This window comes from Bubalus bubalis, chromosome 2 (assembly GCF_019923935.1).
Source record: "Bubalus bubalis isolate 160015118507 breed Murrah chromosome 2, NDDB_SH_1, whole genome shotgun sequence".
NCBI lineage: Eukaryota > Metazoa > Chordata > Mammalia > Artiodactyla > Bovidae > Bubalus > Bubalus bubalis.
In genome coordinates, this window is record NC_059158.1 from 171,233,847 (window position 1) to 171,261,492 (window position 27,646).

At 44.3% G+C, this 27,646-nt stretch overlaps 1 protein-coding gene and 1 non-coding gene across 11 annotated transcripts in view; both read left to right on the forward strand.

The window, feature by feature from the left end:
- The first annotated feature begins 739 nt into the window (after nucleotides 1-739).
- Nucleotides 740-27,646, forward strand: part of ARMC9 (armadillo repeat containing 9) — a 181,017-nt gene continuing 154,110 nt past the window's right edge. For 5 of the 10 annotated variants that reach the window (XM_025278457.3, XM_025278454.3, XM_044937951.2 and 2 more), the window contains exons 1-7: nucleotides 741-885; nucleotides 2,620-2,707; nucleotides 7,113-7,238; nucleotides 12,096-12,266; nucleotides 13,875-14,030; nucleotides 19,311-19,403; nucleotides 23,046-23,070. In XM_025278457.3, coding sequence (XP_025134242.2) covers nucleotides 2,657-2,707; nucleotides 7,113-7,238; nucleotides 12,096-12,266; nucleotides 13,875-14,030; nucleotides 19,311-19,403; nucleotides 23,046-23,070 — 622 coding nt within the window. In that variant the 5' untranslated portion in view covers nucleotides 741-885; nucleotides 2,620-2,656. The other 5 variants (XM_006050131.4, XM_044937952.2, XM_044937950.2 and 2 more) reach the window with 4 other exon arrangements.
- On the forward strand, nucleotides 13,313-13,417 carry LOC112583060. Its single transcript, XR_003107421.2, has one exon. It is a non-coding gene; the product is annotated as a U6 spliceosomal RNA (small nuclear RNA).

Sequence of the window (27,646 nt, forward strand, 5' to 3'; positions counted from 1 at the left end):
CAACAAAGATCCGTCTAGTCAAGGCTATGGTTTTCCCAGTAGTCATGTATGGATGTGACTGTTGGACTATAAAGAAAGCTGAGCGACAAAGAATCTATGCTCTTGAATTGTGGTGTTGGAGAAGACTCTTGAGAGTCCCTTGGACTGCAAGATCCCACCAATCTATCCTAAAGAAAATCAGTCCTGAATATTCATTGGAAGGACTGATGCTGAAGCTGAAACTCCAATACCTTGGCCACCTGATACAAAGAACTGACTTATTTGTAAAGATCCTGATGCTGGGAAAGATTGAAGGCAGGAGGAGAAGAGGACGACAGAGGAAGAGATGGTTGGATGGCATCACCGACTCAGTGGACATGAGTTTGAGTAAACTCCAGGAGTTGGCGATGGACAGGGAGGCCTGGCGTGCTGCAGTCCATAGGGTCGCAGAGTCGGACACGTCAGAGCAACTGAACAGAACTGAACTGAAGGCGGCTCCTCTGGAATGGGAATAACGACGCCCATCTATTTCCACTCACACCAGTGGATCTCTTGCCAGTTTATTTTCCAGCCTGATTGGGCTTATCCGCAGGGCCAGGCACAATATTTGTGGAAATGAGCCAATGGGAAACTGTGGAAAGGAGGACGGGTAACTTGGCTCTGCAGCGCGACATCCGCAGCCGTCACCGCTCCGCGAGTTCCAACTTCACTTCCGACGCCTGTAAGCTTCGGAGCGTAGCCTCCCAGGCTCCGCCTTTCCTCCCAGGGTGCTCCGCACAGGTCACGTCCCGTGATTGGCTGCTCTGCTCCACGTGGTGCCAGGCTGGCGGCGGTGGTTGCCGGGGCGACGGCTGGAGACGTGGAGGCCGGGCCGGGTAGGCGCGTGCGTCCGCTACGGAGGAGCAGGTAAGTGCGTCCTCCCCGCCCCGACAGGGCCGGGCGATCTCAGAGCCCGCCGTCCCCGGCGGGGAGGAGTAGTGATGGGCCCGAGGGCCGCAGCTCTGCTGAGCCCTCTTCCCAAAGGAAGACCCCGATGCGCCAACTCAGCAGCCGTAGCCGGATGCCCCGACTTTTCGCTTGCTGTCCTGGACTTTTTTTCTGGCGCGGGCCTGAGGTGGCTGCTCGGACATCCCGAGGACAGGCCAACTGCTTGCCACAAGTAGTCCCCGATCTTTGCTCCAGTGAGCCGGACAAAGGGGGCCCCAGGTCGTCCAGTTGGGTAGTGGGGGCACGGGAGGGTGGCCTGGGGCTTTTAGATCCATCCCTTCCGTTATTCATCAGCCAACCCCTCTCCCCAGGCACCTGGGTTAAGTCCAGATTTGTACCAGTCTAAGCAAAAACAGGATGCTTGCTATGCAAATTCCTCCTCCAGACAAATGCCTTAGTCTTACCTTTATTCAACTAGCTCGTAGGCCCTAAATCCTTATCATATAGAAATTCCGAAGCTGCCACTGCAATCCTCAAAAGTGACTGAAGAAATTTTCTCTAGTTTTTGCATAAAGTAAAGCTGTGGTTCTCAAACCTTGAACGTGCATAAAAGTCATCGGGAGAGACTTTAAAGTAATTTCTGGACATTATATTCAGTAAGATCAGAGTGATGCTAGGAGTTTTTATTTGCACAAGCATCCCAGGGGATTCTAATTCAGATGGTCCAAACTTTGGGGTAATACTGTAGTGGTTAATATCAGTGTGGATTTAAATTTCCACTTTGTCACTTATTAGTTGAGTTCTAGGGAACACCTCACCCTCCCTGGGCCTCAGTTGCCTCATCTGTAAAAGAAGAATATAAATCATATTCTTTGTTCAGGTTTATTGTGAAAATTAAATGTGAAGCATTTTGCGCATTGCCTGGCATATGATAAGTCCTCAGTAAGTGAGCCTATTATGATATAAAGGTGTACAGAAAATTCTGTACTTTTAAAGAATGTCAGGGTAATAGAACACCCAATGACGGCTCATGTTCACTGAGAGATGATCATAACAGAATCTTATTCAGATGATGGTCGTGAAGAACTTCTCTGACGAAGTGATGTTTATTAAGCACAGAGGTCAGTCAGGTGAAGAAAGAAAGGGGAAAAGTGTTGCACACAGAGAGAACAATATGCGCAAAGGCCCTGAGGTAGGAAGAAGCTTGATTCCCCCCTTCTAAGCAACCTCACATATTCACCCATTCTGGGGATTAAGACACAGGCAACTTTGGGGGCCATTATTCTGCCCACTACAGCTACCTTTTTTTAAAAAAGTTATTATTATGTGTTTTTGGTTCTGCTCGGTCTTCATTGCTGCGCAGGCTTTTCTCTGGTCGAGGAAGCAGGAGCTTCTCTTTGTTGTGGTGCTCAGGCTTCTCATTTTGGCGGCTTCTCTTGTTGCACAGGCTCTGGGCACGCAGGCCTCAGCAGTTGCAGCACTCAGGCTTAGTAGTTGTGGCCTCTGGAGTCCAGGGTGCATGGGCTTCAGCAGCTGTGGCTTGTGGGCTTAGCTGTTCCGTGCGGCATGTGGAATCTTCCCAGACCAGAGATGGAACCTGTGTCCCCTATATTGGCAGGTGGATACTCATCCACTGTATCACCAGGGAAGTCCCCTACAGCTCTCTTTTGTTAATTGAAATGAAAGCCTTTGTTTTATGTTTTTGCTTTGCAGAGATTTTTGCTGTGAGAATTAACAGTATCTGTTCAATATGGTAGACATTCTGGCTCATGAATCAGAATTACTTGGACTAGTGAAAGAGGTATGTTTCACAAAACACAGGTCACAGAGAAAGAGATCTTGAAAACTTGCGGCGCTTGTGTTTTACAATGCAGAAAATTCTATAATGCCTTGTAATGTTTATATCATTACATTACTGTTATCTATTTTCCATTTTATAATTTTCAGTGTGTTCATAATAAGCTGAAATCTTAGAGCTGCTTTTTAGACTTCCTTTAAAGAAAGTTATACAAGCAGTACATGCTCGTGATAAAAGATTCAAACAGTATAGAAGTGTAAACAGTGAATTCTCTTTCTCTGCTCCTGTAGTGACCACTATTAATGGTTTAGTATATTACATTTCTAGACTTTTTTCCTTTGAGTATTCAAAATATATTCACATGACTAAATAGTTTATTTTACAAAATGTAATGATACCATCACATTGTTCTGTATCTTACCTTTTTAAAAAATTTATTTATTTTTAATTGATTGATAATTGCTTTACAATATTGGTTTGATTTCTGTCATACATCAGCATGAATTAACCATAGATGTCCCCTCCCTCTTGAATTTCTCTCCCTGTAGCTTGCCTTTTATCTGTCAACAGTCATACAGTATAAACATCTTCCTATGTTCTGCCTCAGACTTCTGAATACCATAGAGTATTTCACTGAGTGACTGTGTCATCATCTAGTTAACTTGTTGCCTATTAATGGACCTTTATGTGCCCTACACTGAAAGTTTTTGAAGGATAGGCCTAAGCCTTATGCTTTTTGATATTCTCTACAGCTTTTAGCCAGCTTCCCAGGTGATTCTTCAGTAAAGAATCCACTTGCCAACCAGGAGACATGGGTTCGGTCCCTGGGTCGGGAAGATCCCCTTGAAAAGGAAATAACAACCCACTCCAGTATTCTTGCCTGGGAAATCCCGTGGACAAAGGAGCCTGGCAGGCTACAGTCCATGGGGTAACAAAGAATCAGACACCACTTAGCGACTAAACAACAATAGCTACTTTTATCAGGGGACCAGCATAGAGTTGATGCTAAAGCAATGATTGCTGCTGTTTTGGTGTGTGACTGAGTGTCCATTAGGCATTTAGTCACACATGAGAGACATGGCCTTGGAGCAGGAATGAGGCATCCACCTGAGGGATGCAGCTTTGAAATTTGGTGTGATCATGAATAAATTTTCAGAGGCGTCACAGCAGAGGGTGGTGGACAGGGCCCGGAGAAATAGCCAGAGTTAGAGGAGGTGGAAACAGAAAAGTGTGACTGACACAAACTGAGGAGATGGGCAGAGAAGTGGAGAGCAGCAGTAGTAGTCTGTGTCACTAACATGAAGCTCTGTGTGTGTGTGTGTGTGTGTGTGTGTGTATGTACACTCAGTCCTGTCTGACTCTTTGCCACCCCATGTGTGTGTGTGTGTGTGTGTGCACGTGCGTGTACGCTCAGTCGCGTCTGACTCTTTGCCACCCCATGGACTGTCGCCAGGCTCTTCTGTCCATGACGTTTAAAGACAGAGGGTGATCCTTGGTGCCCTACTTGAAGATCACAGATGGTGTTTCTCAGGTTTAATGACTTACCTTTCTTCTTAGGGACAGGCATTATTTCTAATCCCTGTTGCAGGTAACAAATTCCCAGTGACCTACTAGACCCAAAGCCATCAAGCTTTCTGCCAATCACTTTTGCTTTTTTCAGGCTGCTGCACATATTCTTTTCTTTTCTTTTTTCTTTGTTTTCATTTTATTTTCTATGAATAATTATGATGAATCTTACAACTCACACTTTCCTTCTAAAAGCACATTTATTTTATGTAAATGAACATTTTCTCCTCTGATCACAAGATGGCAGAATAGAAGGATGTATGCTCATCTCCTGTGAGAAACTAACCACTGAACAGCCATCAACAGGAGAATGTTGGATCCCACCAAAAAAAGATACCCAGTGTCCAAGGACAAAGGAGAAGCCCTAACAAGATGGTAGGAGGGGTGAAATCACATTTAAAATCAAACCCCATACCCTCCAGAGCCACTTGAAGGGCTCAAACAAAACAAAACCTTTGTACAGTCAGCAAAAACAAGACTGGGGGCTGACTGTGGCTCAGATCATGAACTCCTTATTGCCAAATTCAGACTTAAATTGAAGAAAGTAGGGAAAACCACTATCCCATTCAGGTATGACCTAAATCAAATTCCTTAATGATTATACAGTGGAAACAACAAATAGATTCAAGGTATTAGATCTAATAGACAGAGTGCCTGAAGAACTATGGATGGAGGTTAGTGACATTGTACAGGAGCTGGTGATCAAAACCATCCCCAGGAAGAAGAAATGCAAAAAGGCAAAATGGTTGTCTGAGGAGGCTTTACAAATCACTGAGAAAAGAAGAGAAGTGAAAGGCAAAGGAGAAAAGGAAAAATATACTCATCTGAATGCAGAGTTTCAAAAAATAGCAAGGAGAGATAAGAAAGCCTTCCCTAAGTGATCAATGCAAAGAAATAGAGGAAAACAATAGAATGAGAAAGACTAGAGATCTCTTCAAGAAAATTAGAGATACCAAGGGAACATTTCATGCAAAGATGGGCTCAATAAAGGACAGAAATGGTATGGACCTAATGGAAGCAGAAGATATTAAAAAGAAGTGGCAAGAATACACAGAAGAAGTGTACAAAAAAGATCTCCGTGACTCAGATAACCACGAGGGCGTGATCACTCACCTAGAGCCAGACATCCTGGAGTGTGAAGTCAGGTGGGCCTTAGGAAGCATCACTACGAACAAAGCTAGTGGAAGTGATGGAATGCCAGTTGAGCTATTCCACATCCTAAAAGATGATGCTGTGAAAGTGCTGCACTCAATATGCCAGCAAATTTGGAAAACTCAGCAGTGGCCACAGGACTGGAAAAGGTCAGTTTTCATTCCAGTCCCAAAGAAAGGCAATGCTAAAGAATGTTCAAACTACCACACAGTTGCACTCATCTCACACACTAGTAAAGTAATGCTCAAAATCCTTCAAGCTAGTCTTCAATAGTACATGAACCGAGAACTTCCAGATGTTGAAGTTGGATTTAGAAAAGGCAGAGGAACCAGAGATCAAATTGCCAACATCCATTGGATCATAGGAAAAACAAGAGAATTCCAGAACATTTACTTCTGCTTCACTGATTATGCTAAAGCCTTTGATTGTGTGGATCACAACAAACTGTGGAAAATTCTGAAAGAGATGGGAATACCAGACCACCTTACCTGCCTCTGAGAAACCTGTATGCAGGACAAGAAGCAACAATTAGAACCGTACATGGAACAACGGACTGGTTCCAAATTGGGAAAGGAGTACATCAAGGCTATATATTGTCACCCTGCTTATTTAACTTATATGCAGAGTACATCATGAGAAATGCCAGGCCGATTGAAGCACAAGCTGGAATCAAGATTGCCAGGAGAAATACCAATAACCTCAGATATGCAGATGATACCACTCATGGCAGAAAGCAAAGAGGAACTGAAGAGCCTCTTGATGAAAGTGAAAGAGGAGAGTGAAAAAGCTGGTTTAAAACTCAGCATTTCAAAAAACTAAGATCATGGCATCTGGTCCCATCACTTCATAGCAAATAGATGGGGAAACAATGGAAACAGTGAGAGACTTCATTTTCTTGGGCTCCAAAATCACTGCAGGTGGTGCCTGCAGCCATGAAAGTAAAAGACTCTTGCTCCTTGTAAGAAAAACTATGTCAAACCTAGACAGCATATTAAAAAGCAGAGACATTACTTTACCAACAAAGGTCTGTCTAGTCAAAGCTATGGTTTTTCCAGTATGGATGTGAGAGTTGGACCATAAAGAAAGCTGAGCACCAAAGAATTGATGCTTCTGAACTGTGTTGTTGGAGAAGACTTTTGAGAGTCCCTTAGACTGCAAGGAGATCAAACCAGTCAATCTTAAGGAAATCAGTCCCAAATATTCATTGGAGAGACTGATGCTGAAGCTGAAGCTCCAATACTTTGGCCATCTGACGCGAAGAACTGACTCATTGGTAACAACCCTGATGCTGGGAAAATTGAAGGCAGGAGGAGAAGGGGACGACAGAAGATGAGATGGTTAGATGGCATCACCAACTCGATGGACTTGAGTTTGAGCAAGCTCTGGGAGTTGGAGATGGACAAGGAGGCCTGGCATGCTGCAGTCTATGGGGTCGCAAAGAGTCAGACATGACTGAGCGACTGAACTGAAATGAACATTTTCTATGATACTGTCTTTCTAGGCCTTTAGTATGTATATCAATAAGTAAATTCCTGATCCCACATTACTTCTCCAAAGATGACAGTTAATTAATCCCATTATGTATTTGTGATAATATTGAGCTGATACTATTACATCAAAGACAGTCACTTTGTTGATGTTAGAACAGAGAAATGTATGCTCATTTATGCTTTTTTTTTTTTTTTTACAGTATTTAGATTTTGCTGAATTTGAAGACACCTTGAAAACATTTTTGAAAGAATGCAAAATAAAAGGAAAACCATTATCTAAATCTACATGTGGCTCTTTAAGGGACCCCAAATCATTGAAATTCCAGGTAACATTTTACTTTTTTGATTTTCGTATGTAATCAAGATGCTCCCAACTTCTAAAATACGTCACCATTAGAGAATGTTGGAATCATTTCTGGGGACCTGGGCGGAGCGACTTGTTAGACTGTGCCGATGTTTATGGATAAACGGGTGATATCATCTTCAAATCTCTGGAGAGATTTCACATCCTTTCTTGACTGACCTAGAAAATGAATGGCAACACAAGGTTTTTCCATACGTATTTCTTGGTAGGAAGAAGAAACCACGCAATGCTTAGAAACAGAGACAAATGTGATCTGCATCCTGAGGAAGTTTAGGTTAATTCTAAGTACTGGGGACACTGGTGAACAAAATAAAACAAAATATCGGCCCTCAGGGTGCTTGCCATCTAGTTTGGGGAGGTCGAAGTGGGCAAGAGCCATATACAGGGCAGCACCCTGTCAAAGGAAGGCCTGGGTGGCTGGGAGCCCCTGGCGGTGGGCTGCAGAGGGATCAGAAAAGACCTTTAAAGTCTTCATTTCAAGGACTTCCCTGGTGTTCCAGTAGTTAAGACTCTGTGCCCCCAATACAAAGGGCACAGGTTCAGTCCTTCATCAGGGAACTAAGATTCCACGTGTGCGGCCAAAAACAAAAAGTCCTCATTTCAGTCATTGGATTCTGTGTCCTGTTCAAAATGTTCTAGGTAAGGAATTGGTTCACCTCAAGTACAACCCGTGACAAGAGAACATACCATTTCCTGAGGCAGCTTGTTTCAGCTTTGCCTGATAATATTTTTATTTTTTGGAATTTACAAATTTTATTCTAACTCTCTTGTTCATTTTCCTAAACACTACATGGAGTGAGGCTAAGTCAGTATTAAACAAATCAGAATTTCCAATGATAACCCATAAAACATGATTTGATTATTTTAATAAATTTGTTTCAGTGTACATACTTCCAAGAAAAATCAGAGACTTGGTTTGAGAGTCCCACCGAGTTGCTGGAGGTCAGGCCACAGCCTGACTCCCCCATGACCTGGCATGGGGTACCACTGAGCAGGGACACTGTTGAAGTGGCCTGGGCAGTTGGAGTGAGGCTGTGCCCCTGCCCAGCACCCCTCCAGGCCTTGGGCATCTGGGTGCCGAGCCTGTACCACTTCAGACACGGGCTCCTCTGTCAGTGCTGCACCGGGCAGCCTGAGGCTTCCTCCCAACCCCAGAGCAGACTTCAGAACAGGAGAAGAGAGTCTGGTCATCATTAGACATGCAAACAGAGGCTACTTAACTTGAAAGGTCTTGAAACTTTCTGATTGTAAGAAGCCTGTCTTTTCTGTCCATTGAGTAAACAGCTGTGACCCGCCTTTATAGATTTCCCAAACAAAAATACCTGGAGCGGTAGCTTAGTGATACTTGCCAAGTGTCAGTGGCCCTCAATAGACAAAATTTCCTTAATTACAGTTCTGTAAGAACCTGTGTGTATTATTGGTGGTGTGTAAATTTTCTGATCTTGGTAATTCTGGCTGAGATCACACTTTACATTCAAGAAGTTAATATTTTGCGACCCCTATGAGTTATCACACTGGATTGTTCTATCTGTTGTTATTGCCACTAAGCTGTGTCTGACTTCATGGACTGCAGTACACCAGGCTCCTCTGTCCTCCACTATCTCCTGGAGTGTGCTCAAATTCATGTCCATTGAGTCGGATTGCTACACAATGGAGTATTACTTAGCCATTAAAAAGAATACATTTGAATCAGTTCTAATGAGGTGGATGAAACTGGAACCTATTATACAGAGTGAAGTAAGCCAGAAAGAAAAACACCAATACAGTATACTAACGCATATAAATGGAATTTAGAAAGATGGTAACAATAACCCTGTGTACGAGACAGCAAAAGAGAGACTGATGTATAGATCAGTCTTATGGACTCTGTGGGAGAGGGAGGGGGTGGGGAGATTTGGGAGAATGGCATTGAAACATGTATAATATCATGTATGAAACGAGTCACCAGTCCAGGTTCAATGCACGATACTGGATGCTTGGGGCTGGTGCACTGGGACGACCCAGAGGGAGGGTATGGGGAGGGAGGAGGGAGGATGGTTCAGGATGGGGAACACAGATATACCTGTGGCGGATTCATTTCGATATTTGGCAAAACTAAAACAATATTGTAAAGTTTAAAAATAAAATTAAATTAAAAAAATAAAAAATAAAAAAATAAATTCAGGGGTCATTTTAAAAAATTTATTTATTTTTTAATTTTTCTTGGAGGATAATTACTTTACAATATTGTGATGGTTTTTGCCCTACATCATTATGAGTTGGCAATAGGCCTACGCGTGTCCCCTCCATCCTAAAACCCCTCCCACCTCTCTCTGTACCCCATCCCTCCAGGTTGTCACAGAACACCAGCTTTGGGTGCCCTACACAGGGACCATTTCCAGGTTCAGAATATGGTTCATAAATTGGGAATGTCATGGCACAGCAAAGGTTTGTGGTCCCAGGTCTACAAATGCAGAGTCTAGAATAAACTGTAGATGGGCCATGTGATGCGAAGGCATACTTTGCCAAACCATGTTAAGAAAACACTTGACTCTAGGCTTTAAGACACCCTCAAGAGTCTGTACACAGTCCCTGGACCTCGTGGGAGAGTCCTCCCCTGGGTGGTCTGCAGGGTTTGCTCAGAGCTCAGCAGACTTGAGCCTGGGGCAGGGCCAGGCCCCAGCAGCACATCCCTCTCACCTTTGTATTAGGAAGTGACAAGAACATGGGATCCTCTGGCCAGGTCCCCCCAAAGAGGCCAGTTTTGAAGAGGTAGAATTTCACTGTGGGGCTTATTTTGAAAACTTCTGAGTTTCTTTCCAGTGTAAGCCAGTCCCTTCCCAAGTGAGGTAATATTCAGAGACTGTTATTCTCGGTCACATGATACAGAGAACATTTTTGTAGGGTTCGTGTCGGAAGACTCCTTATCAGAGAATGTTTCTGACTTAAGGAAAACCAAACACAGCAACCCTGTTCTCTGTAGGTTTCTATCTTATGTTAAGAAGCTTGATTATAAACAAATAGAATATTTTACCTTAAAAAAAATTTACAGAAAAAAATGTAAAACTATTAAAAGCATAAAAGAATAGTGACCCAATAATGGTGGTAAGTAATGGTGGTGAAGGATGGGGGAACTTGAGATTCTACAGAAAATCTGAAAAAAAAAAAAAAAAAAATCAGAAAACTCTGAAAAAAGTTTCTGCAGTTGAGCCCAAAACGGAGGTCTGGGTATTGTGGGCATTTGATACAAAAAGGAAAACACAGCAGGAAGCTCTCTTGGTCCTGAAGGCAAGCGTGCGTACTCAGTAGTGTCCCGCTCTTTGAGACCCCATGGACTGAAGCCCATGGACTGAAACCCGCCAGGCTCCTCTGCCCATGGGATTTCCCAGGCAAGAATACTGGAGTGGGTTGCCATTTCCTCCTCCAGAGGATCTTCCTGACCCAGGGATCGAACTGGCATGTCTTGTATCTCCTGCATCGGCAAGCAGATTCTTTTACCGCTGAACCACCTTGCCTAAATCTGTAAAGTCACACAGCAGGTGTTGGTGGTGGGTCAGTTATCGCTCCTCCTGTGAGACAGGTGATGTGCTGACTGCCACCTCCTTTCTCCAGAGTTCTTTGTCTCAACCACCATGTGGTGAGTTGGGCCATGGGCTCTGCCCCACATTGTCAGGCTGGCGCAACCCCAAGGTTAGCCTGGAGCTGGGCCTGTGTTTCTCCTTCCGTCTTCAGCCCAGGTGTCTTATTCTTGGACCTGGAGGCAATCACTCTGGGGGAGCTGGGCTCTGTGGTCACTTTCTGCACTGCCCTTTCCACCAGACACGCTTCTGGCAACAGCAAGCCCGTGACGACGCTCAGTCCCACCTCCCAGGCCTGGGATTGACCACTCCACGTGGCTGAACTCTTGGCCACATGCCACATCTTGGCAGCTGTGGTGTCAGCGACTCTCTGTAGGTATGAGGTCGCTCCGCTGAGGTCTGGCTGGGCTCTGGGTCCGAGCCATTCTCATCAGTCTTAGGCGGTGGGTCACCAAGTCCAAAGGGCGACCTGAGTGTATTCTTGTGCTGGTGGCAGATTCCTTCCATTTCAGAGACCTTCACCATTGCATCTGTTCTTCAGTGAAAGCCGCTCAGTCATGTCTAACTCTTTGTGACCCCATGGACTATACAGCCTAGGGAATTCTCCTGGCCAGAATACTGGAGTGGGTAGCCTTTTCCTTCTCCAAGGGGTCTTCCCAACCCAGGGATTGAACCCAGGTCTCCCACATTACAGGCGATTCTTTACCAGCTGAGCCACCAGCAAAGCCCAAGTATACTGGAGTGAGTAGCCTATCCCTTCTCCAGGGGATCTTCCTGATCCAGGAATCAAACCAGGGTCTCCTGCATTGCACGCAGATTCTTTACCAACTGAGCTACCCAGGAAGCCCTCTGTTCTTCAGTATGCTCAGATTTGATGTTGCAGAGCAGTGGAAAACCAGGGGCGGTCTGCAGGAATGTCAGCCAAGGCAGTCTGAAGCCCTCCGGATCTCTCTTTTCCTATCCCTCACCTCTGAAAAGGAGACTTGGTTTTGCTCACACTGAAATGATGGAGTATATGGGTGTCTAGGATGAGATGGTTGGATGGCATCACCGACTCAATGGTCCTGAGTTTGAGCAAGCTCCGGGAGATAGTGAAGGCCAGCGAAGCCTGGCATGCTGCAGTTCACAGGGTCATAGAGAGCCAGACACGAATGAGCGACTGAACAACAGCAAGGCATTGGGAGGGTGTGAGAATCAGGGGCGTTGGGAGATGCGGCATCCCTGGTAACCGACCAGGCTTCACTCTGATGTCTTCTCCACAGAGGGATCTCCTTGCTGCGTTTGACAGTGGAGACCAGAAGGTGTTCTTCAGGCTGTGGGAGGAGCACATCCCCAGGCCCATCCGGGACGGCGACTCTCTGGCCCAGAAGCTGGAGTTCTACCTTCACATCCACTTTGCCATCTATCTTCTGAAGCACTCCTCAGGCAGACCTGTAGGTTCACCTTGTTCTGGGGGGTTGGTCCACGGGGTGTGTTAAAGGAGGATGTTAGCTGTTACCTTTTGCAAATGAGGATTATGTTAGTTTTTCGCCCCTTTTATCATATTGCTTCTCAGGAGTAGGCCTCATATGTCCTGATGAATGCTTTTTCTGTCTCATTCCCAGCAGTTTCTTTTCTAATTTGTATGGAAAGTTAGTCATTTCTGTAATGAAAGCTATGTCCTCGTTTGCTTGACTATCTCAAGATGGCTATGTCTAAGAGAATGCATCTTCAGACCACATTTTCAACCAGAAGATGAATTTAAGCTTAAACAGTGGGAAAATGGTGTGCCTGTTTGTGAAAGTTTGAGTGATGGGTTGAATTGAGCTTCTGCAGTCTTTTCCTGGAGGTGTGAAAGAGAGGGGAGCAGACACAGGCTGCTCTGCGGATGAACCTCGGGGTGCGGAGGGAATGACAGAGGGGGGCCAGTCAGGCTGACATTGGACCATCCGCCTTTGTTTTGTGACTCCTCCATGTACTGGCTACTGCCCCGAGGACCTGTGTTAACTTACTAACATGTCAGTGGCCACAGGAGGGGTCAGAGTGGAGGGAGCAGCTATATAGCAAATTGTAATAGCTGTTCTTGGAAGGCTGTTCCTAAAGATGGTTCTCAGGTGGGTGCCATTGTGGGAGATTTTCATTTCCCTTGTATCTGTTTTTACTAATTTTTTCTGTTTTGCTATCAGATAAAAAAATCAATAAATTTTTTAAGTCCAGTGGGCTTCATGGTATAGGTGAAGGGAGATACATTGATGAGAAGAACTGGCCTGTGTATGAGGCTGTGAGGGACCTAACAGGTGAGGCCAGGGAAGACTTTCTCACTGAGGCCCAGAAGGAGGTGGAGACCCAGCGGGGTGGGGAGGGAACCCGACTTGCCTGGGGTTACACCCGGAAGTAGTGAAGCTGGCAAGGTCAATTCCTGGTTAGCTTAATAAAAGAAGGGAATAATGATATGGAAACTGCTGTTTCAAAAAACCGTTCACCCTTAAGTGCTTGCTTTGGCAGCACATATACTCTTAAAAAAAAACAATGGAACGACACAGTGGAGATTAGCATGGCCCCTGCGCAAGGATGACATGCAAATTTGGAAGTGGTCCATATTAAAAAAAAAAAACAAAACTATTCACCCTTAAAAACCTCTCCTAAGGAAATCACAGGAATGCAGACAAATATTTTTTTCTATCTGTACTATGAAAGCGATGTACATATCTAATAATGGGGGATTGGTTAAATAAATTATGATAGACCCACAAGATGAGGTTTTGTCATGCCATTAAGAAAGACGTTGATGAATTCAAGGATATCAGAAAATGGTAATGATAAAGTGAAAAGGCAGTGCTTGGACTATATATATTATACATGCAGTTCTCTGATATTCCTGGCAGTTTCATGAAGGGGTGAAACGGGGTGATGTTCGGATGACTGCAGACAGCTCACAGGCTGGCCCAGGCGAGGAGGATGGCAGCGACGTGGCTGGAACCTAGGGAGCCTTGGGGGGAGGACAGGTGAACCGGTGAGCCGGCGTCAAGCCGGAGATCTCAGACATCCTCTCTTCCTTGCAGGACAAAGAGGACCTGGATGAAAGGATTTCTTATTTCAAAACCTTCCTGGAGACCAAAGGGGCGGCCCTGAGCCAGACCACAGAGTTCCTGCCTTTCTACGCCCTGCCTTTTGTTCCCAACCCCATGGCGCACCCCTCATATAAAGAACTCTTCCAGGTAAGTGACTGTCTCCAGATCTTGGATCCTGGGCAGCATGGCAGTTCCACCTTTTATACACTGCTGATTTCTGAAGCGTGCTGTAAAAAAACACTAACGTTTGCATGTGTTGTATTTTAAAAGAAGGTACAGGTAAGTTGCTTTAACAAACTTTTCTTCTGGTATAAAATGTGATTTTGTTGTTGTTGTTATTGCACCAAGACTTGTTAACTCAGACTGACAAAATATTGTAAAATATACTAACCTCTTCAGTCACTCTTTGTAAACTTTTACAGTATTGAAACAATAACCTATTCAATTATAATGAAAACTAGTAGCCAGAGAAAAATCTAGGCTACTTTACACAATCACTGGCCTTGTATATTTTGATTTGTGTTAAAATTCTCACTTATTCAGTATATATTTGATTGTCTGATTTTGTACTACATTATTTCCACCAGACTATTTGTCTATAGCTCTTTTAATTGTTATATTTCATTTTACTTGACATTTTAGCATAGTATTTATAAATAAAAACTTACCTATTAAGGTAATTTTTGTTGACTTACTAAAATTAATACATCCCACTGCGAGGTTTATTGAAATGTATTTAGAAACAAATATTTTGATATGACTAGATAGTTTTTCTAAAGATCTCACACTGTTTTCAAAAATTTGTATGTGTTCCCCAACCACTGAACAATGGATGCAATTCTTCCAAACAATTACATTTCAGTTTCTGTTATTCTCTGTTTATTGAATTCAGTAAAACCAATTTCGTTACTCCTGAATAGCAGCTGCTAAATTGAAGTTCAGGTGGTTGACTCATTCTATCAAAGCTAGATTGTTATACAGTAGCACAGTTGAATTCTGTGCTTGTTTTTCTGGTCAGTACCAATTTAGTTTTACTGTCTTCTCCTAAAAGGTTAAAAATAGAAAACAGTTACAAAGGTGATGAACTTTGCAATGGAAGGTTAGATATTCTCACAGTCAAGGTTCTGTTTACGAGAGTCATGACATGGTGTGGCTGCAGCTTATGTCAAGGCGAGGTGGAGCTGGGAGAGTCAGGGAAAGGTTCCCGCTGAGTCCTCGGCAGGTCTGATGTTCCAAGACTGAGTTCAAGTTCCTCTTCAGAGTTCAGGAGGTTAGAGATCATCAGTATTCACAGAATCATTTTATTCCCCCCTTTTTTTTCCTTTTCAGTTGAGTTCAGTTGCTCAGTCATGTCCGACTCTTTGCGACCCTGTGAATCACAGCACGCCAGGCTTCCCTGTCCATCACCAACTCCCAGTGTTCACTCAAATTCACATCCATCGAGTTGGTGATGCCATCCAGCCATCTCATCCTCTGTTGTCCCCTTCTCCTCCAGCCCCCAATCCCTCCCAGCATCAGGGTCTTTTCCAATGAGTCAACTCTTCGCATGAGGTGGCCAAAGTATTGGAGTTTCAGCTTCAGCATCAGTCCTTCCAATGAACACCCAGGACTGATTTCCTTTAGGATGGACTGGTTGGATCTCCTTGATGTCCAAGGGACTCTCAAGAGTCTTCTCCAACACCACAGTTCAAAAGCATCAATTCTTCCGTGCTCAGCTTTCTTTATAGTCTAACTCTCACATCCATACATGACCACTGGAAAAACCATATCTTTGACTAGACGGACCTTTGTTGACAAAGTAATGTCTCTGCTTTTCAGTATGCTGTCTAGTTTGGTCATAACTTTCCTTCCAAGGAGTAAGCGTCTTTTAATTTCATGGCTAAAATCACCATCTGCAGTGATTTTGGAGCCCAGAAAAATAAAGTCTGACACTGTGTCCACTGTTTCCCCATCTATTTCCCATTAAGTGATGGGACCGGATGCCATGATCTTCGTTTTCTGAATGTTGAGCTTTAAGACAACTTTTTCACTCTCCTCTTTCACTTTCATCAAGAGGCTTTTTAGTTCCTCTTCACTTTCTGCCATCAGGGTGGTGTCATCTGCATATCTGAGGTTATTGATATTTCTCTCAGCAATCTTGATTCCAGCTTGTGCTTCCTCCAGCCCAGGGTTTCTCATGATGTACTCTGCATAGAAGTTAAATAAGCAGGGTGACAATATACAGCCTTGACGTACTCCTTTTCCTATTTGGAACCAGTCTGTTGTTCCATGTCCAGTTCTAACTGTTGCTTCCTGACCTGCATATAGGTTTCTCAAGAGGCAGGTCAGGTGGTCTGGTATTCCCATCTCTTTCAGAATTGTCCACAGTTTATTGTGATCCACACAGTCAAAGGCTTTGGCATAGTCAATAAAGCAGAAATAGATATTTTTTCTGGAACTCCCTTGCTTTTTTGATGATCTAGAGGATGCTGGCAATTTGATCTCTGGTTCCTCTGCCTTTTCTAAAACCAGCTTGAACATCTGGAAGTTCACGGTTCATGTATTGCTGAAGCCTGGCTTGGAGAATTTTGAGCATTACTTTACTAGTGTGTGAGATGAGTGCAATTGTGCAGTAGTTTGAGCATTCTTCGGCATTGCCTTTCTTTGGGATTGGAATGAAAACTGACCTTTGCCAGTCCTGTGGCCACTGCTGAGTTTTCCAAATTTGCTGGCATATCGAGTGCAGCACTCATAGCATCATCTTCCAGGATTTGAAATAGCTCAACTGGAATTTTTCCTTTTATTGCTCTCTAAATATATTCTTTAAGTGATCATCACAGATACTTCAGTGTACATAATAAAATCTGAAGTTAGTATTTACTCTCTTCCTGACCATTACAAGGACCTCATTTAACTTATGGGCTGTAGTTGTCAAATATTTTAGTATATACTTTAGCCCCACAAAATCTGAACTTTTAAAAATTTTATGCAGTCAGTATGTGTATAGATTTACCCTTAGATTCACCAGTATTTTTGTTTACTATTCCATCTTGTGTAGAAGCCCTTCCATCTAGGATCGTTTTCACCCCTACTTGAAAGATGCTCCTTTAGAATTTCCTTTCATTGAGGATCCCTTCTTTCAGTTCTTGTTGTCTGAAAGCATCTGTACTGCTTTCTTAGACAGGGTTAAAATAGTAGGTTAATAGCTCTTTTTTTTTTTTTTTCTGTGTGGCATGCGGGATCTTAATTCCTTGACCAGTGACTGAACCCATGCCCCTTGTAGTGGAGCTCAGGGTCTTAACCACTGGACCACAGGCAGGTCCTGACAGTTATCTTCTTTCAGGACACTGAAGGTTTTTTATTTTGTGTCCCAGCTCCCACTGTTGCAGTTTTGAAGTTGGCCATCAGTCTGACTGCTGTTCCTTTGCAGGTCCCCTGTCTTTTTTTCTCTGATTGTATCACTTCACTCTAGTGTGTCTAGTGTGTCTTCAGTTCAGTTCAGTTGCTCAGTCGTGTCCGACTCTTTGCGACCCCATGAATCGCAGCACGCCAGGCCTCCCTGTCCATCACCATCTCCCAGAGTTCACTCAAACTCATGTCCATCGAGTCAGTGATGCCATCTAGCCATCTCATCCTCTGTCGTCCCCTTTTCCTCCTGCCCCCAATCCCTCCCAGCATCAGAGTCTTTTCCAATGAGTCAACTCTTCGCATGAGGTGGCCAAAGTACTAGAGTTTCAGCTTTAGCATCATTCCTTCCAAAGAACACCCAGGGCTGATCTCCTTCAGAATGGACTGGTTGGATCTCCTTGCAGTCCAAGGGACTCTCAAGAGTCTTCTTCAAAACCACAGTTCAAAAGCATCAATTCTTCACTGCTCAGCTTTCTTCACAGCCCAACTCTCACATCCGTACATGACTACTGGAAAAACCATAGGAGTGTCTTAGAGATACCCAAATATTTTATTTTGCTTTTTTATTTAAGATGTCTTGGTTTATGTTGGCCAACCTAGCAGTCCTTTGCTGAGATTGATTTCTATACGGTTGAGCACAGAAAGCCTCAAGCTGGAGCACACCGTATGAGTTTCCTACAGTTGTTATAACAAAGGACCACATACTGGGTGGTTTAAAACAACAGAAATTGCTTGTCTCACAGTTTATGAGGCCAGAAGTGTGAAATCAGGGTGTCAAGGGACTGTGCTCCCTATGAAACTTCTAGGGGAAGATCCTTCCTTACCTTTTCCAGCTTCTAGTAGCCTCAGGTGTCCCTTGGCTTGTGGCTGCATGATTCTAAATCTCCTCTCTGTCTTTGTATGGCTGTCTTCTCTCAGTGTCTGTGCCTAAATGTCCTTCTTCTTATAAGGACACCAGTCATATTGGATTAAGAGCTTATTCTCATTCAGCCTCCTCTGAGCTAATTTCTTCTGCAGCGTCCCCGCTCCCCTGACCTCAGATTCCGAGGAGATTAAGGCTTCAACATGTCTTTTTAGGGGACACAGTTCAACCCACAACAGACCCATTAGAAATAGAGTCACACACACACACAAAAAAAAGAAATAGAGTCATCGTGCTGTGTCAGGGAATCAGACTTTTCTGCTTATTTGGCAGTATTTTTTTGAAGAGTCAGAGAATGCACAGGATAGACCAGTGGAGCGGGGTAAGCGGTGTGGGCGATGAGAGCTGGAGGGAGAAGTGGGGAGAATGGGAAGGTCGGAGGGAGACGGGACAGGATCTCAGAGCCAAGTGGCCGTGAATTTTTAGCAGCAGAACTTCTTTTAGTGGGACCTCCTGGTTTGTGGTAGATACTCTTGTCTAAGAACCCTCAGGAAAATTGTCCCGAGAAAGGTCGTTGCTTGTGATACTTATTCTTTCACTACATAAGTCATTATTTTTTCCTTTTCAGTGAACGTTGTTTGAGGTAAATAGTTTATTTTTAAGGAAGAAATCAAACTAGACACATATCAGAATGCTGGACACGATGGAGTATCTGAGGCAGACGACTGCTTCTTTCTGTTTTTCTTGTCTGAGTGAGGTTTATGGAAATGAGTCCCTTTCTTCCGGAGACTTTCTGTAACTTAGCGATAATTGTATATGCCTGCCAGTGCCACATATGCCTAAACCATACTGAATTATTTTTGGTTTTCAGCCTAATAAGGTTACTTGGCATCCTTGAAATATTCAAATCATGTACAGGGTTATTTTTTCCCTGATTATGAAAGGACTCTGTCCTTTCCTCCTGCCGTGGGCTCTTGAATCTTCTATAAGTGAATTGGTCAAATGTCCTAAAACCTGTTTTTTTATAGCATCACACCACTGACAAGACATCTTGCTTCTGATTTCAGTAACTGTGGCAGAGCTATTTTATCCTGAAGGCCACAGCTTGACAATGTTTGTTGGCATTTAATGATCTGGTGCTTTTCTTATTTTTCCTTCTTCTTTTTCCTTACCTTTAGGATTCATGGACTCCAGAATTAAAGTTGAAATTGGAAAAGTTTCTGGCTTTAATGTTCAAAGCCAGTAACACGCCAAAGCTTTTAACATTGTATGTATCCTTTTAAAGCAAATGGAGACCACCTATGGAATTAATAGTCGCCTCTGTGTGTGTGTGTGTGTGTGTGTGTATATGCACACGCTAAATCATTTTTGTTGTGTCCAGCTCTTTGTGACCCCATGGACTGTAGCCTGCCAGGCTCCTCTGTCCATGGGGATTCTCCAGGCAAGAATCCTGGAGTGGATTGCCATTTCTTCCTCCAGGGGATCTTCCCAAGCCAGGGATCAAACCCTCTTACATCTCCTGCATTGGCAGGTGGGTTCTTTATCATTAGCTCCACCTGGGAAGCCCAAGAATGGCTTAGATGGCCTCAAACAGGGATGGTTATGGTTGTGCTGCTTCTGTACTCAAGACTGAATGAAGCACTAACAAAAGCACATGCCAAGGCCTGTAAAGAGTTGACTTCTATGGCACTGGGTCTCTGAGACTTGGCGAGGGTCTTATTTTCCTGTCATGTGCCAAGAAGCTGTCTTGAGTAGGAAAAAAATAATGCCTGTCTTCTTGGAAAAGAACTCTTTGGAATTGTCCCTTTACTGAAGGTCAGTCACTTAAGGCCTTGAGGTCATGATGTATGGATCAACTCATATATAACTTGTCCTTCCAGTCAGGACTTTTAAGAAATGACTTTGTTGAGGTGTAACTTACATACCATAAAATTTGCCCACGGTAATTTTGTTATTGAATGATTTTTAGCAAATGCACAGAGCTGTGCAGCCATCACCATAAATCCAGTTTAAACAGAGGCACTTTTGAGGGTAGAAGGGGGACACTGACCAGACAGAGGCCCAGGACCAGGTGTAAGTGGAGGCTGTCCAGGGAGGAGCAAGGTCGTTGCCTGCCCATGGAGGCTCCCTTCCTAGAGCTGGTTGGTCCCTAAAGATGCTTGTCTGAGCATCTTATTCTGAACAAGCATTTTATTTTCAGCATTTTATTCTGAACAAGCATGTAGCAAATGTTATTTCATGACAAGAGTTAGCATTTTGAATTGTAAAGTTGGTGCTTGTTTTGTTTACCATAATAAAAAATTTAGGCCACTCTGCTGGATAATGCCTTCTGCTTCTATTCTGACTCCAAAGCACTGGACTCTCTTTTCCTAATTGGACTCTGAATAGAAATCCCTGGGATATCATGACACATTTCTCCTGCTTCCGTTTCCTGAACGTTCAGTGGCTCCCTCTTGCCTGTACTCAGCTCCTCACCTCGCCCTGAGACTGCCCCCAGACGGGCTTAGTACACCTCCCCTTTCCACTTTTATATCCTTTAAGGTTTTCTTCAAGTTCTTCCCTCTGCCCACATGTTTGCATACCCAGTTCCTTTCCCTCTTAGAGTTTTGTATAAAAGGACAGTTTTCAGTGAAATTAGAACTTCTCCAACTTGGCTTATGGCTTTTTTAATACACTTTTAAGAAGTATTTCTCAGGCCTTCCCTGGTAGTCCAGTAGCTGGGATTCTGTGCGCCCAGTGCACGGAGCCTGGGTGCAATCGCTGGTCAGGGAGCTACATCCCACATCCCACAACTAAGAGTTCACCTGCCACAACTAAAGATCCTGTGCAGCCAAATAAATAATTTAAAAAATTAAAAATAAAAAGCCTTTCTCCTTAAAAGTAACAGGTACCAACCATTATGTAAAGATTCTAAAAGAAAATTTTTACATAATAGATGATACTAGTATATTAATAATAGCACCCACTTCATAGGAGCAGTATGAGGATTGAGTTAATACATGAAAAACCTGCTAAAACTGTCCAACACATAGTAAGCACTTGTGTTATTGTTAGCTGTTGTATTATAGTTTGCAAACACTTGTCACCTTTTATCCCATTCAACATTTGCTTTGAAGCAAATACACTGAAGTCCAGCAGGTAACTTTAAACATTATTCCTCTCTTTTCCTTCTTACATATTTGGAGTTCAGTTCAACATGTATATTAGGTTGAATAGTGTGCTAGGAATTAGGGATAAAAGAAAAAGCCAAGATCATTGTCTTAGCTGGAGTTTTGAACATGAAAATGGGTGTCTGCGAGGCAGACAGAATGAGGGGTAGGAGTTCCAGGTAGAGGGAACAGCTTGTGCCCAAGTGCTGAGCCAGTGTTTCTGGGACACTGAAGGATTCAGTGTTGCTGAGGCAGAAGGATTGAGATGGAGAGAGTCAGAGACCCGGCAGGGCCGGGTCGTGGAGGTTCGTGTGAGGTCCCCTAAGTAATGAGGAGAAAAACATGGTCATGTTTACATTTTTTTTAATCACTCTCTTTTTATTCCTGATTATAAAATTGATCCTATTCCTTATAGAAAGTTTAGAAAGCACAGAAATGCATTTGTTTGCACACATGCACTTCAAAGTATGTAATGTTTGTAATAAGCAAAGAGAGACATCTCTATGCATGCATATTTTTAAATATTTTTCTTAAATAAAGAGAATGTTCCCTCATAGCATTAAAATATTCTTCAAAAATAGGTGGTCTGAAAGTTTAAACAGAAATTACCTATGTCCCAACAATTCCACTCCTAGCTGTATCCTCAAGAGAAACAGTGTCTGTTTCCACAGCAGCTTGTACATGAATGTTCACAGCAGCATTATCCAAAATAGGCAAAAAGTGCAGACAGCCCAGATGTCCATCCTCTGATGCAGGGATGACCAAGTGCACACAGTGGAATGTTACGTGGCCATACAAGTGAGTGAGTTACTGATCTGTACTACTACACGGATGAATCTTGAAAACATGGTGCTAAAATGAAAGAAGCCAGACATAAAAGGCTGCATACTATATGATTCCACTTGTGTGAAGGGGCCAGAAAAGGCAGATCTGTAGAGAGTGGATAAGTGGCTGCCTAGGGCGGGATGGGGGACGGGTGGTGAGAGGGGGCGGGGACCGCTGATGGCACAGGGTCTCTTTCTTGGGTGATGAAAATATTCCACTCCTGATTGAGGTGAGGGTTGGACAACTCCATGAATATATTGAAAACCATGGAAATGTACACTTTAAATGGGTGAGTTCTATAATATGTGAGTTACATCTCAATAAAGCTGTTACCAGAAAAAGTAAGGAAACCCAAATAAAACAGGTGAACACCTCGGCCTTCAGTCATGTGGCCAGATGTGTAGAAGCTGAGGTTCAAACCCAGGCCACCTCACACTAGCGTCTGTGGTCACAGTCTCTGTTCTGTGCCATGTTCTTTTCGTCAAAATCTCAGTTTCCTTAGGCTAGTTGCTTTAGCGCTGAAGGTCCAGAGGTAAAGGGTATGAACACAGATTTGCATTTTCAGTCCAATGTTTTGGTAAGGAGGCCAGTTAGGGGGCTTTTGGACGCACAGACTGGTTCCTGAGATGGAGAGAAGAGGATTTCCTTAAGGGTAGTCACCCCAGGATTGAGAAGTCGGTTAACTGTGTTTGCTCTTCATCAGCTTCCAGTTACCTGTCCTGAGCGGTTAACCGTCTCAGCTGTTCATGGGGTTCGGGTTACCTGTCCTAAGATAGTTGGTTAACTGTCTTCTCTGTTCACTGGGTTCCGGTTCCCTGTCCTAAGATTTCTCTTTTTCACTGCACCGGGGCTATTTCCCAGATCGCCCAGCACAATGAGAGGGATACCCTGAGTACTGTCTCCTGAATGCCTGTTTTCCTGAACTTCTTCTCATCCCAGAAGGAGAATGGACAAAGCAACAAAGGTAAATCATCTAGATTAACTGTTTTTAAATAACAACTTCACCGACTCAAGTTTTAAGTAATGAAATGGAGAGAATTCCACAGACTTGGCGAAAGAGGGCTTGGAAAGTCCAAATACTTAGGAAGTGCTTCACAGTCCTTTTTGTCTGCATTCCTTGAGGCCCGCTTCTCAGGGTGGCTGGTACTGTTAGCTTTGTCTGGTATGTCAGATGACTAAGACGGGGAGAATCCACTCAGGTGCCAGAAAATGTCAGGGCAGCAGCAGGTAGGCGGCCCAGTGCAGCACAAGTGGGGAGAGAGTTGTTTCCGTGTCTTTCACCTTTACCTTGAACTAGTCTAGTCTAACGGGGTCTTATCTCAGCAGCATGTGGAGTGTCCATTCTTATAAAGCGTTTCCGTTTTTCACATTCAAAGTAGGAATTCCAGTCTTAAATTTTTAGCATAAACTGATGGTTTTTCCATGATGAGTCATTTTTACCAGACCCCTTCGTTTTTCAGAAAGATGAGAAAAATTTTAGTTAACGTGGTGGCCACAAGTGGGGTTCTTGTAGGAGCTTTGTCTCTGATACAACATGATTATGAAAACGGCTGAAGTTACCCTGTTGGAAAGGGTGTGTGAGATGCTTCTTGCCTTTGCTAAGTACCGATGGCATCATCCTCGATTCCCAGCAGGTGGAGTCTCACTACGTGAAATAGCACGTTTGTCCTTTTCACAGCAGTCCTGCCAGAGAGGATTCCAAAACTTCCTGCCATTGTTTCTGTTTCCTTTTAGAGAGTTAAAGTTTTCCAAAGAACAAAAGCACTAGGAAGTTGTCATTTGGCTCTTGGTTCTCCAGCACTGGGAGGATGAGCAGTGCTGAGTTCCCCACGGGGGCTTCAGTAACTTCAGGTGGGAAGCCCTGGGGTGTCTGTTCTCCACCTCGGGAGCCCTGTGGCCTCCAGCCCGGCAGTTCCAACTGTACAGCCAGTTCCGCAGCCAGGCCGCCCCTCCTGGAGCTCCGAGGGCCCCACGTGGAGGAGTGGCAGGTCTCAGGACCCCTCCTCTCCGCCTGCCTGAACACGGAGGAGCGGGGTGCAGATGTGTTCTCATGGGGTCAACGGGGACCTCTCCGAGGGTCGCAGACCGCAGCCTTGAACTGTCGGGGTAGCTTTGCCCCCAGCACGGTGACCCCGAGGATGAATGCAGCCCCCAGGACGGCTCTGTACTGGGTCAGCGCAAGTCCGGACCTTGACCAGGGCGGGTCCGGCCCGGTTTTCTCCCATTTGGCACAGCTGGAACTCTTCAGCTGGGCCGGCACTCAGGCCTCGCCGTGCACCTCCCAGGAACGCTCTTGTGCTTCACTACTTCTGTTTCTCTAGCCATCCAAGCAAACCACCTCAGAATTGGTGGCATAAAACAGCAATGTCCATTTGTTACTATTATCCTCTTGCGTGGTCTGGGAGTTACGGGCTCAGTCAGTTCTCCCTTAGGGTTTCTCCCAGGTGTAGACGGAGCCGGGTCGGGTCAAGCCACCTCCAAGGCTTCCACAAACATAGGTGTGGTGGCTGATGCTGTCAGCTGAGCTCTCAGCACAGGCCCTGGGCCGGGACCCCCAAGTGGACTCTCCTTGTGGCCTGGGCTTCCTCAGGGCCTGGCGGCTGGGTTCCCACCCAGGGTGAATGTCCCCAGAGGGGTGCGGATGGAAGCCAGTTCACCTCTTCACCCAGGCTCTGAAGTAACTTGGTGTTGTTTCTGGTGCGTTCTCTTCATTACAAGCAAATTCCTGAAGCCCACATTCGAAGGAAGGAGAATTATGTTCCACCTCTTGACGGGAAGGAGTGTCAGAGACTTTGCAGTCATGTTTTAAAGCCACCGCCCCACCTGTGTCCATGGGTCCCTGAGGACTGCCTCAATGCTTGACCGAGTCTGTTCAGTCCCTGTTCAGATTCGGTCTTTGGACTCCTAGGCACTGAAGGCAGGACGGTGGTGAGAAACTTCTCCCGGATTCCCGAGTTTCTGCCAGCCCCTGTCACCTGGCATGCCCTGCGGTTTAGGGGGATAGCTTCTTGCCAGGAGCCAGTTATGTCTCCAGTAAGCGGCCCAGTTTTGCAGACAGAAATAAACATGGGTGGGGGGAGTGCACGTAGAAGATCCTGTGTTTTTTCTACAGACCTTTCATTTGGTATTTCAGCAAGGAGACCAGGGTTCTGAGCCTTCTTCAAGTTCGATTTGAGTTCTCTGAGGCTAGCTAAGCAGGATGTCTGTGGAATTGAGTCTGGCAGGCACAGCGTGGGTCTGCAGCAGAATAGCCCCCAAATGCAGTGTCGCCATGGAGATGGGGGAATAGCACCCGGCAGGGCACCTGTGCCAGGGGCTCGGGCCCAGGCCCAGCATCACCACAGCTAGTTGTCACCACTTTGAGTGACTGGATTATATCAGTATGTGTCTGGATAGGAAGGTTTCATGGGCACAGTAAGGTTTCCGTTAACTTTTTCTTTTCTTTTTTTTGTTCTCTCTTTTTAATTCATTATTATTTCCCTAAACTTTGGAAGAAGGGTAGGTAAAGTGTTTGGAGTATGGAAAAGTCCCTCAAGAGGAATTATATTAAAAATGGTGTTAGGAATAAAAACTTAGGTTGGCAGCATAGCATGTTGGATTATTATTTTTACCTAGCCATCTAAAAAAGGATATAGAAATAGCATCTTTCAGCATTCCTGGTATTATCCATTTGGCATCTTCAGAAAATGGGCAACTGATCATTTTTCTGGAGTTCAGAGCTATAAATAGTGTTACTGAAAATGATGACTGATATTCCTAGTTCCAAGCCAGGCTTCAGCAATACGTGAACCGTGAACTTCCAGATGTTCAAGCTGGTTTTAGAAAAGGCAGAGGAACCAGAGATCAAATTGCCAACATCCACTGGATCATCGAAAAAGCGAGAGAGTTCCAGAAAAACACCTATTTCTGTTTTATTGACTATGCCAAAGCCTTTGACTGTGTGGATCACAGTAAACTGTGGAAAATTCTGAAAGAGATGGGAATACCAGACCACCTGACCTGCTTCTTGAGAAACCTGTATGCAGGTCAGGAAGCAACAGTTAGAACTGGACATGGAACAACAGACTGGTTCCAAATAAGAAAAGGAGTACGTCAAGGCTGTATATTGTCACCCTGCTTGTTTAACTTCTATGCAGAGTACATCATGAGAAACCCTGGGCTGGAGGAAGCACAAGCTGTAATCAAGATTGCCAGGAGAAATATCAATAACCTCAGATATGCAGATGACACCACCCTTATGGCAGAAAGTGAAGAAGAACTAAAGAGCCTCTTGATGAAAGTGAAAGTGGGGAGTGAAAAAGTTGTCTTAAAGCTCAACATTCAGAAAACGAAGATTATGGCATCTTGTCCCATCACTTCGTGGCAAATAGATGGGGAAACAGTGGACACAGTGTCAGACTTTATTTTTCTGGGCTCCAAAATCACTGCAGATGGTGATTTTAGCCATGAAATTAAAAGATGCTTACTCCTTGGAAGGAAAGTTATGACCAGCTTAGACAGCATATTAAAAAGCAGAGGCATTACTTTGTCAACAAAGGTCCTTCTAGTCAAGGCTATGGTTTTTCAAGTAGTCATGTATGGATGTGAGAGTTGGACTATAAAGAAGGCTGAGCACCAAATAACTGATGCTTTTGAACTGTGGTGTTGGAGAAGACTCTTGAGTGTCCCTCGGACTGCAAGGAGATCCAACCAGTCCATCCTAAAGGAAATCAGTCCTGGGTGTTCATTGGAGGGACTGATGTTGAAGTTGAAACTCCAATACTTGGGCCACCTGATGCGAAGAACTGACTCATTGGAAAAGACCCTAATGCTGGGAAAGATTAAGGGCAGGAGAAGGGGATGACAGAGGATGAGATGGTTGGATGGCATCACAGACTTGATGGACATGGGTTTGGGTGAACTCTGGGAGTTGGTGATGTGTCGACAGGGAGGCCTGGTGTGCTGCGGTTCATGGGGTCACAGAGAGTTGGACACAACTGAGTGACTGAACTGAACTGAACTGATTCCTAGTTCTTTCTAGTCTTAACTTTCTTCATCCAGCTTTTGTGGATTAGCAAAAGAACAAAGAACTGATTTATATCTAAATACAAAGAAAAAAGTGTATATATTGTAAAAATAGGGTGATTGATTTAGTTTTTTATATTGTTGTTCAGTCGCTGAGTTGTATCGGATTCTTTATGACCCTGTGGACTGCAGAACACCAGGCTCCTCTGTCTTGCACTATCTCCCAGAGTTTGCTCAGATTCATGTTCATTGAGTCAGTGATGCTATCTAACCATTTCATCTTCTGCCGCCGTCTTCACCATGTGCTCTCAATCTTTCCCAGCATCAGGGTCTTTTCCAGTGAGTTGGCTCTTCGCATCAGGTGGCCAAACTATTGGAGCTTCAGCCTCAGCATCAGTCCTTCCAATGGATATTCAGCATTGATTTTTATATTAGGTTAGAAAAAATTTCTGTATTTTGACAGGTATTGTCTTGAGCAGCCTAGGGGGTCTCCAAAGTGAAATCTCATCTACTCTTATAAAAAAGCAATGCATCTA